Here is a 17506-nt window from a genome sequence, read left to right on the forward strand (position 1 = left end):
TGTATTTGATTATGGCCTCTATTCCTTTATCTAGACCGGCGTCTTTGATAGCTTTCATGTGTTTTGTTCCGTACTGCCGCCAGAACTCATAGTTAAAAGTTCCTGCTCTTTTAAGCCCTATCAGCTTGTAGACTTTACGGGCTTGCTTATAAATATCCTCCCCCTCTCTCTCCCTAATTATCTCAATAGGGGTCAAGAAAGTCTTAGACTGTCCGGACCCCATACTAATAATTGGACTTGCCATTTTTGATTTACCACAATCACGGAGTAGTGGGTAAATCTGGCGGTCGCAATGACCTTTTAGTCCCTTCTGCCAGGTCGCGGCTGGCAGGACACGAATGTTTACTATGGACTTGATGTCCGCTGTTTCTACCTCAGTCCTTCGGGTAGATCAGGACAGTCCCTTCTGCCAGGTACGCAGCTGGCAGGACACGTATGTTCACTTGTTAGAAGACCTTTTTATGGAGAGAGGAGACCACGGCTCACCTCTATACGCGGCTTTTGTAATCTTATAACAAATTACAGCTAGGAAAATGAGTGCGGCAGTTAAAGTACAACAAAAAGCTATCAGTTCAATGCTTGCAGCAGACAGCATGGCAATATACACATGTGGGTTCTTCCGTCTAGCACAGTTACCAAGAACACCGTAAATAACAGGCAGAAGTATCCTATAAACATGCAGCAACAAACCGTTCTGTCGACACGTGACTTTTGAAGACAGGGGAACTCAGATCTCGAGTGGTAAGTCAAGAGTTTACCTTACACCGGTGTTTTGTAGATCTGGGGTCCCGTGGCCTCTGGTCCAGGTGGTCGGCAGGCAGGGTTGTCAGATATCGGCTGCAGGTAAGGAGTTAAATTCTGCCCCAGGTTGGATGCGCCAAGTAATGTGGGGGGTCTTTAAGCAGACCGTTCGGCTGATGCTGTCTGCCTCCCAATTATTTTCAGGTTTGAGTACTCAAAGACAACTTAAATGGATGACCACACGGGTATGTGGTTAGCCAAAGAAGAAGTGAAGTTTATTCAAAGAATTACAGATGATATAGAAAAGGTTTGCTGACGTATTGATTTGATTACTGCGCATGCCCCAGGCATGCCCAAGGCTACATAACATCTGCAGATTTTAATTAGCAATACACATCTTTCAAAGAAGTCTCCTACATGAGCAATACATCAATGTCCGGTGACAACTGTATCAAAACAAAATATTCCTGGACGCTTCTTACTAGAAGGGAGTGAGCTTTCTCAAGGGAAAGAAGGCATGAGAGAAAGGAAGCTGATAAGACATATGTGAACATATTCAAGGTCATTAATTGGGATCTAACATCTTTCTAGGTAAAAGTTGAAATTAATACAGATACATGTATTAAAGCAAAACAAGCAAAGAGATACAAAATGGAGTCTCTGTAGTCTATTGTTAAAGCGTCGGCCCTTACACGTATAAGCTTAAACCTTTAGCAGAAGAAGACGCAAATTATAAACACATAAGTATTCTGTGAAATACACTTATCAATTTAAAGGCATAAACGTGAATTAACCCCTCACACCTGCTATACAAGTTATAGTCAGTAAAAGTTATACCGGGCTCTAACCGTTCCTTGGGACTCGAGGTACTATACACAAGTCTATGTGTTCATTTCTCCTCCGCGTAGCATACCGGTGTGTGGGAACGTTGGCGTCACGAGTGATAAGTACAACTGGCCCCATCCTGTTTATTGGCATTCCCTATCCTAGTGGTTTCAAAGCTGGCCTGCGATCCTGTTCTGGCCTTGGCTGCATGTCATCCCTCCGGGACCAGAGCCTGGTAAGTGCCGCCGTGACACGTCAGCACTTAACCTTCCCAGCTCTTCACGTTAGCCAGGTGCAAGGGTCACCCCTGTGGGGTGTTGCACTCACAGAGCTGCTGCCAGAAAAATAACAATATAAGGCCTCATGTCCATGGGCATGCACGGTGGAATACTGGAGCAATTTCCACCCGTGCCCGCAGCCATGAGGCCAAAAATGACAGCATACTCACATGTCCGGACGCTGCGGGTCTCCCATCCGTCGCGGCCGGGTCTTCTTTCTTCTGCCTGGCAGATGTGCTCGACTCACCAACAGCGTGCATGCGCCGTGCACACTTCTTTTCTTTTAATCTCCTGCTCTCCCGCAGATCCGCGGCACAGCACAAAAACAGCTGCGGTGTGCCGTGGATACGGACGGCTTCTATTGAGGTCAACGGGAGCTGTACGTGCGGAAGATCTGCAGGAAAGTGGAGCATGCTGAGATGTCGACCCGCACGCTGGGGAAAAAAAAAAATATCCGCGTGCATTTATTTGCCTTGCAGATGCTAATGCATCCCTATGGGCTTCTGGAGCTGCGGATCTCCCGCCCGGTCCGTTCGTGGACATTGGGCCTTATGGGTCTTGAGCCGCTCTCACATGACCAGATTTGAATTGCGGATTCTGCATTCGCTGTCTGTATGAACGATCCGCGTTAAAACGCGGGCTTTGAAAGGCATGTATTTTCGAATTTTCCTTCATACTCGCAGATACGGATTGTGTACTCCGTGAGCGGAAGAAAAAATACAGTATGCTCTATTTTAACATGGATTCCGCATGGACAAAGAGAGAGGGAAATCACACACATCGCCGACCGAAGGCGTCCGTGCGCAATTCGTTACCGTGGTGGACGCAGGTCTTCCACTGTGGATTTCCACATGCGGAATCTGGCCTGTTCATGAGAGTCCGGCCTTAAAACGCATCAATGCGGAGTCAATTGTATTTGTTAAAAAAGTGTTTTCTTTGCGCAAAAATAATTAAAAAACCGTATAAACTTGGTATTGCAGCGATTGTGCTGATCCAAAAAAGAAAGTTAGGCTGGATTCACACGAGTGCCCGCGCATGTGCACTGCATTCTGGCGCACGCAACTGCGTTTTTTACTGTACTTTTTGCGCGCGCAAAAAAACAAGCAGCCACGATCCCGTACACTGAAATGGCTGTTTAGCCTAATTAGTTTCATATGTTCTATATAGAAGATGCTGTATATGTTTTTGCACGATGGAATTGCGCCCGCAAAAGACACGCTTGTGAACTAATCCAGTGAAATAGATGGGTTCTATTCACTGCGCGTAAATACAGTCGTGCGAATCCGGCCTTGTTGTGTTATTTTTACCAAATGGTGGAGTTTCCGGATGTTTTTTCCATCTTCCCCCCCAAAAAAACTGTAAGGACCCCAGAGTGCGGCCATTAAAATATACAACACATCCCACGAAAAACAAACCCTGATACGACTGTCAGCGAGTTGGGTTTATTCACACAGGCGTATTTGCACTGGAATTTTTTGCGTGTGCAATACGCAGCAAATAAAACCCATTGATTTCAATTCACGGTTCATTTTCAGAGAACTTTTTTTGCGCATGTTTCGCTTGCGTGAGAAAAAAAAACGCAACATGCTCTATTTTTCTGTGCATTTGCACACCAAAAGCCCCATCAGAGTCCATGGCGGTGCGCAAATTCTGACCCCTGTAAAATTGTGCACTGAACTACGTGATTACACGGGGAAATCGATAACACCGAGTGCTAATTAGACGGCACAGCCTGGTCAATCATGGTGTGTGTCCCGCGTCCATGTGAATGGGCAGAAAAGTACAGTAAAAAGCACTGATTTGCGCTCCCTTCACAGCGCGTATATGTCACGCCATCACGAGCGTTCCTACGCCTGCGCTCGTGGGGAGGAGCCTTTATGGCGCCAACACTGCAGTGATATAAATCGCTTGGTTAAGGCACTAAATAGGGCGGTCACTGAGGGGTTAACGGGTAATTTCCGTACGTAAATACTGACACAGGACTGTATTTTTTTTTTTTTAATGCGAACAATCGGTCCAGGAAAAAACGGCTTATCAGAATCCAGCAATGGCGCTGCACGCTGTCCGCCTCGCCTCCGTAAAACATACGGATGCAATACGAACAGAATATACGCCGTGTGAACGGGCCCAGAGGACAATTTCAAACTAATGTGTCTGATTCTGCAGGGATACATGATTGAAGTACTTCTATCTACAAGGCAGTCTGTACTGCAAGCCCCATGTTATACACCCCTCTGCAGGCTCTACAGGCCATCCTGTGGGCGGGGCCAGCTGTAGGCCGCTTTACACGCCAAGCATCATGGGATATGTAGTTTGCTTAAACCATTAGCCACCTATCGCCTGTAAGATGTAAAAATAAAGTCCCGATATTTTAATAGGAAACCCCTCCGCAGCCGTCTGTATATGATATTAAAGATATCCTGACAGATAAGGCGCATCCAAGCTTCCCCTCACAAGAAAAGTGGGGCACAACCTCAGTATTTCCGGGTCAGGCACCACCTAGGGCAGGCTTGCTGGGGTCCTCGCAGCTGCTGGGTCTCTCGGTGGCTGCTGGGAGACGATCTTTCCGCAGTCGGCCCTGGGACAGGCAAGATGGGTGAGTGAGGCGCTGCGGCGTGGAGCGGTTACCCCGGCGGGTAGAGCGCAGGCCGTGGACGCCGGACACCCGGGGAGCAGGTGTATCTCCTCGCGGGATGACAGTAGCGCCGCCGGGGCTTGGAGGAATGTGAATGTAGAGAGTGAAGACACCATGAGGCGGCGGCGCCATGATGGTCCTGTACCCGTCCGCCATGTAATATAGTGCGCCCTGCCGCCGCTTATCACACCCCTCGTGTAGTATATAGAGAGGGGGGGGGGGGGGCAGTGTTTGGTGGGCATCCACTTGTGACATCTGGGCCGAACACCTTATTTATAGAGTTCCTTATAATGTGCTCCAGGGAGTGCGATATGTGACTAATGGCTGCCCTATACCAGCGTTTAGTTACTGCGCGTGTGGATTGGCGCTGTAATGATATTACATAGGTGGCCATGTTGCGTTTCACATGAATTGTGTATGTTATAGCAGCATGTTCGTTCTTGGTGCGTCTTGCGCATATTCCTACCCAGATAGTACATGGTGATGGTGGCCCGCAGACTAATGTCAGTGCGCCTGTATATCTCACAGGCTGCACGGTGCGAGATACGCTCATGTGATCCCAGCCTCAGGCTGCCATCGTATGTATTGTCGTTGCACGTGATGCCGATGGCCGATTTCTTTTGGGCCGCTCACATCAGCGGGTTTTTTCCCTGTGAGCATTCCTCATGTGCGCTAAAAAAAATCAGGCGCTATCTTGGTGTGTATTACACGCACATGCATGGGGATTGGCTGCAGCAGCGCTACCTTGGATTGGTTGAGCACTGACCAATCAGAGTTAACGTTGAGCTGTCAATTCAAATGAATGGCTGAGCGCTGCCTCTGATTGGTCACAGTGCTCAGCCAATTGGAGGCAGCGCTTTCTGGAGGCGGGAATTTTTCAAACCCTGGCCAGAAGAGATGCTGAGGAGTGCCGGGAACCTTCAAGAAGACGGGTCGGAGATGACAGCACTTCTAAGGTGATGTGTTTTTTTTTGTTTTTTTTTTTTCTCCCTGCAGCTAGGGATTATTTTCAGGGTAGGACTTATATTTCAAAACCCCCTCCCCTCCCTGAAAATCTTCGTTTTGGGGAGTTCGCTCATCAGTGAACACTGACAGCACTGTCACAGTCTTCAGTAATGAGGGGACTCCCCGCGGGGATGAAGGAATCCCCTGCCGTGGCAGAGGGTCGCGATCATCTCCCATTGTTTTCAATGGGGCCGCGAATTCGCATGATCCAGCAAGAATCAGAACGATAATCACTCTGTTTAAAAGGGCCCTAATTTATGGTGCTTATAAGCAGAGTCCTGGTGTGTGGCTCTTACACTCTTTGGGCTTCCCATTCCGTCACCCCCAGGAGGTCGGCGCTCTTGTCAGTCTGTGCACACTGAATGAACAGAGCCATACTGATAGACGGAGCGCTGACTGTCTGGGGTGACGGCACAGGATCGGGGAGCCCGGTAAGTACAAAAACTGCACCCCGCCTCAGCTGTCACCTAGAACCACGTACCTCTGTTTATGGTTCCCTGATACGAGGGACACCAGTATAATATGTAGCGTCGCCTCCATCAGTAATAGTGAGAAGGAGTTTGTTCTGCAGTTGTCATCGCGGCTCATCATGAACTTGTGACTGCGCTGTCAGCGGTGGGGCTAATGAGTCCCATCACTGCTGACCGTTGTGGCATCGGCTTCCTTGACTATAGTCCCTGTCACACCATTGATGCGTGCGCCTTGGTGTTTGATCCCTTTGTGCCCGTCTTCCTTAAGTCTTGAAACGGATGATGTCTCAGATATTACTTGCCTCTTCTAATAGACCTTTGTTGTCTTCTTGTTCCCCAGGCAAGTGCCGTGGTCTTCGTACAGCAAGAAAGCTGCGCAACCACCGCCGTGAGCAGAAGTGGCACGACAAGCAGTACAAGAAGGCCCACTTGGGGACCGCTCTCAAGGCCAACCCTTTTGGAGGCGCTTCCCACGCCAAAGGAATTGTCCTGGAAAAAGTGTAAGTTTGGGGGTCCAAAGACCTCGTGTGCAGAAAGGCATGACTTCATACGGGGGAAACCTTTCTGCTACGACTACACATATTTTGCACTTTGTGTCCTGATGGGTAATAACGTGTCTGCAGTCCCAATGTGGGGGTGTGGTACTTACACTGACAGACTATGTACTGCAGGGTCTGGGGTTTTATTCATGGCCGATCTTCTTTTTCAGTGGTGTTGAGGCTAAACAGCCAAACTCTGCCATCAGGAAATGTGTCCGAGTGCAGCTGATCAAGAACGGCAAGAAGATCACCGCCTTCGTACCCAATGACGGCTGCTTGAACTTTATTGAGGTGATTATGATTGGGGGCGGCATGTTGGCCTGTTCAGCTATATAGTCATAGGTTTTCCATTTATCCCCCTCGGAACAAACAAGAACAACCTGCTTTATCAGGAGCTATTGCAGTGTGACCTCGTGTGATATGAATAATGGCTTATAAACAGTATCCACACAGGATGGGGGATGCGCTGCTGATTTATGGGGTCTAACAAATGGAACCCATATAGATTCTGAGAAGCACTCGGCTATTTTTGGTAGTCCCATTGAAATGAATGGGGACACACATATGACTGCTGGTCTGCTCACAGGGAAGAATCTCAGCATGTTCTGTGTGGGAAAACGTGCTGACGGCTTCCATTGTAGTCAATGGAAGCCGTCCGTCCTGCGCAGTGGGCACTGACAGTGACGCGAGCATCTGTGTCACTGCCCAGCGCCGGAGAGGTGAGTACAGGGTCTCTGAGGGGTGCGGGCTGATTCCGCTGCAATATTTCACAGGTGGAATCCGACCCGGCCGTGGGCATGAGGCCTAAATATAAGCAATCAACATGCTGGGAAAAGTCCCTTTAAAGGAAACCTGTCATCTGTATCTTGCTAGCTGTGGGTAACAAACGCAGGGCAGGTATGCCCCCACTGCCCTCGTGTATGTGGTGTTCTGGGATGCTTTGGTGTTTCAGAATGAACACACTTTACAGTTTGACTCGAACGCAGCTCCTAGTCGCAGAGGCGGCTGTGCCATCCTCTTCCCTGTCTGGATCATTTAGATTAAGAGCGCTTCCTGTCTTGTGTATAGCCAGAGAGCTGTCACTCCTTGTTTGCTGCAGGGAACAAGCTGATGCAGCCCATCTCTGTGACCCGGAGCTCCGTTCCAAGTTTTATATTTGTGTGTGTTCTGAAATGCTGCAGCGTTTCTGAATAAGCCTACACGCAAGTGATGGGTATACCTGTCCTGGGTTCATGCCGGTCATGGCTCGGGCAACATGAATCTGGTGACACTATTCTTTTAACTGATGGATTGGACAGTGCCCCATTGTGTTGCTTTTTAACGAAGACCATATTAGTAAATGTGCTTGTTGTATTACAACTTAATAGATCTCCCAAAAGTCAGTTAAACTGCAGTATTTCTATTCCATGTGAGCATACTGGAGTATAGGTTATAGTATACAGCTTACTGAGCAGTAGGACAGTCCAGCACTGTTGGGTGATCATGCCCCTTGTCCCACATTACCAGCACTATGATGGATTCTGCCTTGGTTCCTGACTACAAGGCCCCCTGTCTAATGTAACACTAGTATCCAGTTTGACACTTAACACTTTTACCTTTCTTTGTCTTAGGAAAACGATGAAGTTTTGGTTGCTGGATTCGGTCGGGCTGGTCACGCCGTCGGTGACATTCCTGGTGTCCGGTTCAAGGTTGTAAAAGTAGCCAATGTATCTCTGTTGGCTTTGTACAAAGGCAAGAAGGAGAGACCAAGATCTTAAACATGTTCTGCCCTCCCCTTGTTCAATAAACAAATTTCACAAATTCTGGTGGTCTTCACTGGTTTACGACAGCTGCTGTCTGATTACTTGCTGTGTTTATGGCCCTTGTGTTATATTGCCAGGGCTCTGCATACAGTCAGCTACACTATTCTGGCTGGCAGAAATGCCGATTGGAACGTGAACATGTTCAGTGGAGTCTGTGGTTCCATCCTGCAGTTCGTCTGCTGTTTTGGGGGATTCTGGTGGAATCCTGGGATGTAAAAGAAATCTGGTTAGAGCCTAAGGCCTCCCTCACACAGGCACTGCATTCACGGCTGTTTCAGCAGCGCTGGCATGTGTTTGGCTGCATTTTCAGCACAGCTGAGAACGTGGCCAAGGATGCAGGGAAAAAAAAAAATTCCATACTCTTAGCCGGTGCCGTCGGGGTCCCCACTGGTGTTCTCCATAGTTTCAGGCCGGCTGCCGGGCATTTGTCAAGCCGGCAGAGGATCTTTTGCTAGTGACAAAGTTCGAAGACCCCGCCTCCATTGAATGGCTGTGATTGGTGCATCCAGTCCTGGCTGTGATTAGATAAGCTGGCTGTCACTCAGGCAATCAGAGCAATCTCTCATTGGGAGGTGGCAGGTATTTCAATCCCCGTCGCTAGCAATAGAAGCTTTGCCAGCTTGAGAAGTGCCCAGCAGCCGGCCTGGAACTACAGAGAACACCGGTGGGGACACCAACAGCACCTGCTAGGTGAGTATGGATTCCCCCCGCCTCAGGTAGTGTAGCTAGGGCATTTAACGCTGCCAAAAACATGTTGCCAAGTTGTGCTGTGTTCGGCAGCGCTGAAACTGCTGCCCATTCACTTCAATGGGCAACACAGGGCTGAAAACGGCCAAGGATAAACATGCATCACTGTCAGTGTTCCATAGGAGGAGTAACTGTAAGCCTTACGACTACCAGTATCATCGGTGCAGGCTTGTCAAGACAACAGTCCTGTCTCAGTACCCCCTTTTTTACAGGAGTAATGGTAGGACAGCGAGTCCCAGTATTTGGTAGGAGTGATCAATGTCTACCATCATGCACCATGTTAGCCCTGTCTTGGAGTGATAGTAAGCGGTGCGACGCTCTGTCTCTGTATTGCACAAGCCTAGTCAGTCATGACAGTTATCCTTATTCTCATTACACTCTTCTATAGGAGTAATGGTAGGATGGTGGGTCTCAGTATTCAGCATGATTACTGAATTATATCTACTCTTCCACCATATCGCCCTCTTCCTTAGGAGTAATAAGCTGAACAATATGAAAAAAAGGTTTGGTACAGTGCTAGCCAGAGTAAAGTGTGATTGTTCTCAGTAAGAGAAACCAAGTAATCCTGTAGATATGATACCTCTTAATGGCTAACAAATACATGATGCAGCAAGCTTTCGGCATATCTCCTTCCTCAGGCTAATGAATGAAACTAGTTTGGATGGCACATAATTAGAACATACAGATGCAGAGGGGAGGGGAATAGAGATGAGTGAACCTACTCGGCCATGCCCCTTTTTTGCCCGAGCGCCGCGATTTTCGAGTACTTTCGTACTCGGGCGAAAAGATTCGGGGGGCACCGTGGGTGAGTGGGGGAGAGAGGGCACCCCCCGAATCTTTTCACCCGAGTATGGACGTACTCGAAAATCGCGGTGCTCGATCGAGTAATTACTCGAAACGAGTACGTTCGCTCATCTCTAGAGGGGAACACACCCCTCTTGAACTAATAAGGAAGACTTCGGCAGCATCCAGGGTGCAAATTGATATCCAAAGTTTTATTCCCCCATCACAGAAAAACAGGCAACGTTTCGGCCATGTTGGCCTTTGTCAAGCTCAATCATAGTGGTGCACAATCACATATAAATAGTATCACAGTAAAGCAATTAACAAATCAAAACCCTCCACCCAATTTGCAACCCCTCCTAGTCACAGATGTTGATTTGCATATAATCTCAGGTGCCAGCATCTCCCTCCTCCTCGAGGCTGTCATCTCCATGGTGATCACATGAGTGTGTACTGTCGGCGTCTGCTTTCCTCTACTACGCATGTGTGAGAAGATCGCCGGTATCGCGTTGTCCCATTGCAACGTCATCCACTATGTCATGGGTGACGCCCACATGATCCCAATAAACATATACCGCTATGCTGCGGCTCAGCCGGCATAAAAAACCAGCATTTCTGAACAGACTGCACAGTTTAGTCAGTGAATAAATGCATCTGGGATCCTGCACTTTCAGGGGAGGCATTACGTTCCTTCTGCATTATGCAAATATCACATACATACGCTATCATTATATCCTCAATAAATGTATAGTTTAACCAGTTGTTATCCTGCTACAAATAGATTGTAAAACCATGCACAGAAGTATTTTTATATATATTAAATCGCTGGCACCTGAGATTATATGCAAATGGACATCTGTGACTAGGAGGGGATGCAAATTGGGTGGAGGGTTTTGATTTGTTAATTGCTTTACTGTGATACTATTTATATGTGATTGTGCACCACTATGATTGAGCTTGACAAAGGCCAACATGGCCGAAACGTTGCCTGTTTTTCTGTGATGGGGGAATAAAACTTTGGATATCAATTTGCACCCTGGATGCTGCCGAAGTCTTTCTTATGGCTGCATGTATTTTTGGTGATTAAGATTCAATCACCGGTCTCTTTGGCTACTGCATAATCTATGCCCAACCCCTGGAGGGATATACAATTTGTGCTGCTGGCGACTTGCTTTCTCCCCTCTTGAACTAAATGTTCACACACATTTGAGACAAAAAAAAACAAGACAGTCTGAGCAGAGAGACTGACACTAAATCAGTCCACTGAGCTGAGGAATGTGACAGTTTTTGATGTCTTATCTCTGCACATAGAAGAGGGTAAACTGACTAACTGCCCGGTGGACAATCTGAAATCTAGAACGCTTGATGGATTATAGCTACTCTGTCTTCATGCAGTGCATTGTAGTGTGAGATGGCCCATTTACTCCCCTCCTTAGGTTTAAATATCCTGCTGATAGACGCCATTTCTATGACCTTTCAGGGACTGGCATCACGGTCATATATGCAATGGTAATGTCTAGAGCTAGTACATGGCAGGGGTACGCATAACAGGTGCATTCCCCGTATTTCGTTTCTTTAAAAGTACGGTGTTGGATTTTCATCCGTACAGTACTAACGCTTGCAGCGTGGTGCGTGACAGTGCCCCATATAATAAATGAAGTTGCACATCCCCCATTCTTCTAGGAGCTATTCCAACTAGATGGGCCATAGCACCACCACTAGTAGCATCGTGAACCTTGTTCTTCTGCCCTCCAGAGCACTCCTGTTCTTTGTGTTCCGGGCAGTTTCCACAAGTATCCTGCCTCCGAATTCTCATCTTGGTTCCTTTTTGTTTTTCAGTCATCAGACCTCCATACTTCATCCTCTGCTATATGCCACTTGCACCATGCTGTGCTGAGGTTAATCCTGTGTTGTAGCCCTCTTAGCCTTTGCATCCAACAGCAGGCAGATGGAGGGCCAGTGTTATGACGACAGCCCAGTCTAGACCAGGCATCAGGTTCTCTCAGGTCAGTAGTTTGCCCTCCCTTGGCGACTACAAAGCACGCAGTACTTTCTACTTGACTTATCTTACCTGTTCCCTAGCTCCTGTAGGGATCGAGTCTCTCGCCTTCAGAAAATTGCAAGCGGTTTCTAGACCATCAACAATTGCTTCCTTACTGGAAGAGAAACGCTTATCTAAGGCGCTTCTTTAGCCGCCCTGACTCTTTTCCTAGAACTATCATTCTACTTCTAGTCTGTATGGCTCGACTTCAGGTGTTAGTCTGCTCTCTCCTGCTTACGTACAAACTTATTTAGTTCAGTGCCTGCAGGAGGGGGTATAGCTGGTAGGAGGAACTAACTTTTTCTTTCCTTAGTGTCACCACCTAGTGGCAGCAGCTATACCCAAGGTCTTGCCGCGTCCCCCAATGAACGTGACGAGAAAGGGATTTTATGGTAACAAACCCCCTTTTTTTTTTTTTTTAAGGCCCCATAGGAAACATGAACTTGCAATGGTTTGATTGCTTGTGTGGGAGGGGTTAGTAGAGTTAGAACTGAAAGCTGATGGGGCCATAAGTAGCATAGTAAATACAAATAACCACTACTGTATCAAATGTATGGCAACAAATGTAAGAAGTCTGATCAGTAATGTGGGTGAGCTTGAAGCGAGTATGTCTGAAGAAAACTATGATATATTAGGAATAACTGAAACATGGCTTGATGAAAAATATGATCGGGCTGTTAACTTACAAGGTTATAGTTCCTATAATAAAACAAGCAAAACTCCCTACTGCTCATACTAAAGCCTTGTGTCTGATTTTGATAAAATTGTAGCTGATGAATCTCCTTTAAGGTGGACACCCACTTGCTATACGATAGCTTTGCGATGCGAGAGTGAGTGAAAACACATGATAATGAAACCAATGATTTTTAATGGTCTCATTTTCATTTCCGATGTTTTCACTGTAATCTCGCATTGCAAGGAAGAATGGGCAATATCGCCCATTGTTTTCAATGGGGCCAGCAGCAGCAGCGCTAGCCCCATTGATAACAGAGGGAGAACGTTGCGCTCCCCTGACACAGCTGTGGCAGGGATTCCTCCACTCCTGCGGGGATGAAGGAATCCTCTTGTCACAGCTGTGGCAGAAGTCCATGATGCTTACCCACTGCTTTCAATGAGGCCGACACTGCTGCTGCCCCATTGAAAGCAGTGGGTTTGCAACAATGATTTTTGGGGAAGGGCTTGAAATATAAGCCCTTCCCTGAGAATCATAGCAAGCTGTAAAAAAAAAAAAATAACTCACCTAGAAGAGCCGTCTGGCCCTTCTCTCCAGTCCCGGCAGTCGTCTTCTCTGTTCTGGAGGCCAGGGAGTGAAAAATCCCTGCCTTCAGAAAGCGCTCCCTCTGATTGGCTGAGTGCTCACCCAATCAGAGGCAGCACTCAGCTGTCATTCAGAAGCAGCTGTGTCAGGGGAGCGCTACGCTCTCCCTATGTTTCCAATGGGGCCAGCACTGCTGCCGCTAGCCTCATTTAAAAAAAAAAAAATGGCCGATATCGCCCATTCTTCTTTGCGGTGTGAGATTGCATTTAAAACATTGCAAATGAGAATGAAACCATTGAAAATCATTGGTTTCATTATCATGCGCTTTCACTCTCTTTCATCATATATCAAGTGGGTGTCCACCCTCAGTCCTGCCTTTTAAAGTGTTCTGGGAGGTTTCTGTTTCCGCTCCGGATGGGAGATGGTCTCTCACAGGTGCTCACGGAGAACAGATAACTGGTAAGTAATCTCTGTTTCAGGGACTGTATCATATCATGCTGGACGTGAGCGATGAATGAAGCAACCAAGTAAATGGACGTTCATGTCTGGTCAAGAAGCTATGAGCAGACTTCTCTATAATCCTGGTCCCTGGTAGCCCTTGCACCAAGACATCCCAAACAGCAGTACCTAGCTCTTGGTCACCAATCAACTGTAACAAGGTCTGTAGGAGAAGTGAGCCACTGGGTCACTGTCAAATTTGGCTTGGAGCTACACCAGGGAGAAGAGTCCAAGGGTATGCTCACATGGAAAAATCTGATGCAGATTTTTCCGCCTCTAAAAACTGCAGAAGAAATCTGAACTGTGAATTTTTTGCTGCAAATCTGCATTTGGATTTCCAACACACAAACAAGCCAGTATCCTCTTTTAAGTTACATGTAACTACTTTTTTTTTTCCAGATGCATATTTGAAAAAGTTTGTGCCATATAGACTATAACATTGAAATTAATGGGATGTGGAATTGGTGTGGATTCTGCATCAGACCCATAACAAAAACCCGCTGTGCGAACATACCATCAGCGGTTATGAGTTTCCCACCACAAGAGTGTATTCACAAGGCTGATTTTCCCATCCAAGTTCTGTCCTAGTCCGAGATGGACAGAACATGCACAGGAAAGAACCTATTCATTTGGATGGGTGATTCTGCACAAGCATTGTTTTCCTTCTTCCCCTTGGACAGATAGTCTGAGTTAGAAAATTGCTGTATTTCCTATTTTTGTTCGATTCTCCAAGAGTGCAATGCATTTTTAAAGCAGGTTACTATGGGGACCACATGAAATAACCAGGAAGTACAGAGAAAGATGCATGATAAAAATGCACGTCAAAATCGCAATAAAGTAACATGGAAAACACATGAGAAATGGTCAATTTTTTCATTGACCAAAATCACACTCGCCCGTGTGAATACAGCCTGAAGTTCCACAAGGGTGTGTGGATCGAGAACCCCAGGTTGCTACCCCAGGAGAAGCTCTCATTAGTAACAGTGAACCTAAACAGATAACAGCGGGCTGCAGTACCCAAGTGAAGTCCTGGACAGGCAGAGCAAGGGTCCTGGCAGACAGCGTACGTACAACAACGGGCAGACAGAGGTCAGGATGGGCGGGAGACAAAGGGACAAGGCCAAATATACTAGCCCGATCGGTAATATGAAAACATGGTTACTGATAGTCTCAGGGTACTTTTACACTGGAAGACCGTTGGGCGCTCCCAATGATAATTATGTGCTTCTGCACAGCAGCAATGATCTCTACCAGCTGCCCGCCTCCATTCAGAGTAAACAGGTAGTTGTTCATAGATGAATCACTGCTTATTTAAATGGGCCGATAGTTACTTGGTTCTTAGCTCAGCTGAAAACAAAGCGACTCTGACAAGTGAGTGATTCTCACTCACTTACCTTGTTGAGCCCTGTGTTTTCATAGGACGACAGTTGCCCATTGAGTGACTACTTAGGCAACTGATGGCCCATGTAAAAATATCCTTAGTCAACACAATACTGGAGATGGACTGTTGATCAAGGTAGTAATGCTGATGCAAGAATTCTTTTACCTAATTCCATTTTAGTTAATGTCGGCCTTATGGAGTTTTTGCCTTTATCTGGATCAACACCGTAGGACTATAGGTTGCACTCCGCCAACTTGTTTCTTTTTTTTACAACTTTATCAGCTTTATAATTATTCTGTGACCTGATCACAACATCCTGTGGGGGGCTCCCAGTCAACTGACCCCTACAGAAGCAACCTGTGCGGAACAAGTCCCAGTACAGTCTCAGGTGGCAGACCATTGCTCCACTAGACGTCCTAAGGTACAGGGTGAAGAAAAGCAGATGGAGCTCAGGAACAAACCTCTGGGGGCAGTATTCAATAATAGGCAGCAGTGAAACTTCCATAAAGTGAAGAAATGGGAGCGCTCAACCAGAGAGGGGAGAGTAAACTCTCACACCCCTTCACCCTCAGGACGTCCACAATACCTGTTAATCAGTAGTGGAGGATTGAGCCTTCCTAGATCCATATAAAGAAACTCTGAACACGTTTCGGGGAGTGGAAAATACAATTCTCCTCCTTCAAGAGTGAACATATAACCGTTGTAAAGTCACCCCTGAGGAAGGGGAATTATACTTTCCATTCTCCAGAAACGAGTTCCTTTTATATGGATATAGGAAGGCTCCATCCTCCATTCCTGATAAACAGCTACCTCGGACATCCTGGGGGGTGAACAGGTGTGAGAGTTTACTCTCCCCTCTGACTGAATGCTCCAATTCACTTATGATGCCTGTTTTTCTCTTTTCACTAGAAATGATGCATCATGGGATATATACCAAAATAAAAAAATAAGGGGCATAGCCATTTCCATTTCAAGCCTGGTCATCATGGTCTGTTTTGAGGGACATCAGTGTAGCATGATATATTAATGTCTGGAGTTCCCCTTTCATTATAACTGCAGAACAATTTTCTTTATACATTTTTTAGAAATTTTTGTCTATTTTGTTTTAAAAAAAAAAAATAACATGAAGACTGAAAACACTGACATCCGTTTCCTTCTATGCAACAAATAAGCTTTGGCAGTGCAGAGTACCAGCAATACATATAATTGCCATTTACTGGGATTATATTCGCTGCCCTTAAAGGCACATACAAAGGGCAATATTCCTCCACAAGTTCCGTCCGACAGCGATATGGAGAGAACCCACATTGGGAAAGGGATGCATTCATTTGAATGGGTTCCTGCTAGAGATAAGCGAACGTACTCGGTTCGGGTGTTTTTGCACTCGAGCACCGCTTTTTCAAAATAACTGACTACTCGGACGAAAAGATTCGGGGGGCGCCGGGGGTGAGCGGGGGGTTGCAGAGGGGAGTAGAGGGGGAGAGAGAGAGCTCCCCCCTGTTCCCCATTGCTACCCCCCGCTCCACCACGCCGCCCCCCGAATCTTTTCGTCCGAGTAGTCAGTTACTCGGAAAAAGCAGTGCTCAAGTGCAAAAACACCCGAACCGAGTACGCTCACTCATCTCTAATTCGTGCACATGAGCGATTTTTTTCACTCAGATGGTCCGAGTTTGAAAAATTGCTGCATGTCCTATTGGAGTTGCAGCCAGGAATCCTGAATGATCCGTGTGCATGAGGCCTAAATCACGACACAATTTCAGGATTTGGTATTGATGTGTCAGTTCACACCTCGAGAAGCTAGACAAATGTATGCGAGAACTACTGTAACAGCAAGCCACTAAGGCCGCTTTCACACATCCAAGAAAACTGCGCCTGATTTGTGCGTTGCGAGATGCACAAATCTCACACGAATATGAACCCCATTCCTTTGAATGAAGTAATGTACATGAGCGACTTTTTTCTCTTGTTTCCTGCACCCTGATGCGGGAAAAAATCGTGGCACGTCCTACCTTTCATGTTCCTTGGAACGCATCGCCATTGATTTCAGTGGAGTTTTAATGCCTCGCATGGCTCTCGCAAGTAGTGCGCTGTGAGGTTTCCTATTGAAATCAATGGGAAACACTTCTGTTCCTCTATCGTGCGTAAAACTCGCGTGAGAGGATAGGAACTTCAAGGCGCAAGGCGCTTTTGCCTGAAAAACACCTCACATCCGCAGGGACAGCGCACATTCATGAGCACAATGTCGGGCTGAGTTTCACGGTCCGATATCGCGCTCGCCCACGTGTAGGCAGCCTAAAAGACTGCAGGAGCGTTCCAGTAGTAAGCCTGACGGAGAGTCATTGCCTGGTGCTGGCGATGGCAGCCTGTACTCTGTCGGCACAAACACGGTCTGCTGACTGGCTAATGGGAAATCTGATTTAGTTTCCTTTTCTGCATCATTAGCAACTCCCTGTTTTCAAAAATCTAAATAGGAGATACCGCTTTTAAAAAAAAATGTCTTCTA

At 46.9% G+C, this 17506-nt stretch overlaps 1 protein-coding gene across 1 annotated transcript; it reads left to right on the forward strand.

The window, feature by feature from the left end:
• Nucleotides 1-4315: 4315 nt before the first annotated feature.
• Nucleotides 4316-8293, forward strand: RPS23 (ribosomal protein S23). Its single transcript, XM_066584671.1, has 4 exons — nt 4316-4440; nt 6295-6454; nt 6664-6784; nt 8104-8293. Exons 1-4 carry the CDS (start codon nt 4437-4439, stop codon nt 8248-8250), a joined length of 432 nt encoding a protein of 143 aa, XP_066440768.1. The 5' UTR covers nt 4316-4436; the 3' UTR covers nt 8251-8293.
• Nucleotides 8294-17506: the final 9213 nt, after the last annotated feature.

This window comes from Eleutherodactylus coqui, chromosome 12 (assembly GCF_035609145.1).
Source record: "Eleutherodactylus coqui strain aEleCoq1 chromosome 12, aEleCoq1.hap1, whole genome shotgun sequence".
In the NCBI taxonomy this organism is placed as follows: Eukaryota; Metazoa; Chordata; class Amphibia; order Anura; family Eleutherodactylidae; genus Eleutherodactylus; species Eleutherodactylus coqui.

Coding starts and splice junctions, on each gene's coding strand:
- RPS23 (XM_066584671.1), top strand. Junction 6,455..6,663: donor GGAATTGTCCTGGAAAAAGT/GTAAGTTTGGGG, acceptor CTTCTTTTTCAG/TGGTGTTGAGGCTAAACAGC. Junction 6,785..8,103: donor GCTGCTTGAACTTTATTGAG/GTGATTATGATT, acceptor TCTTTGTCTTAG/GAAAACGATGAAGTTTTGGT.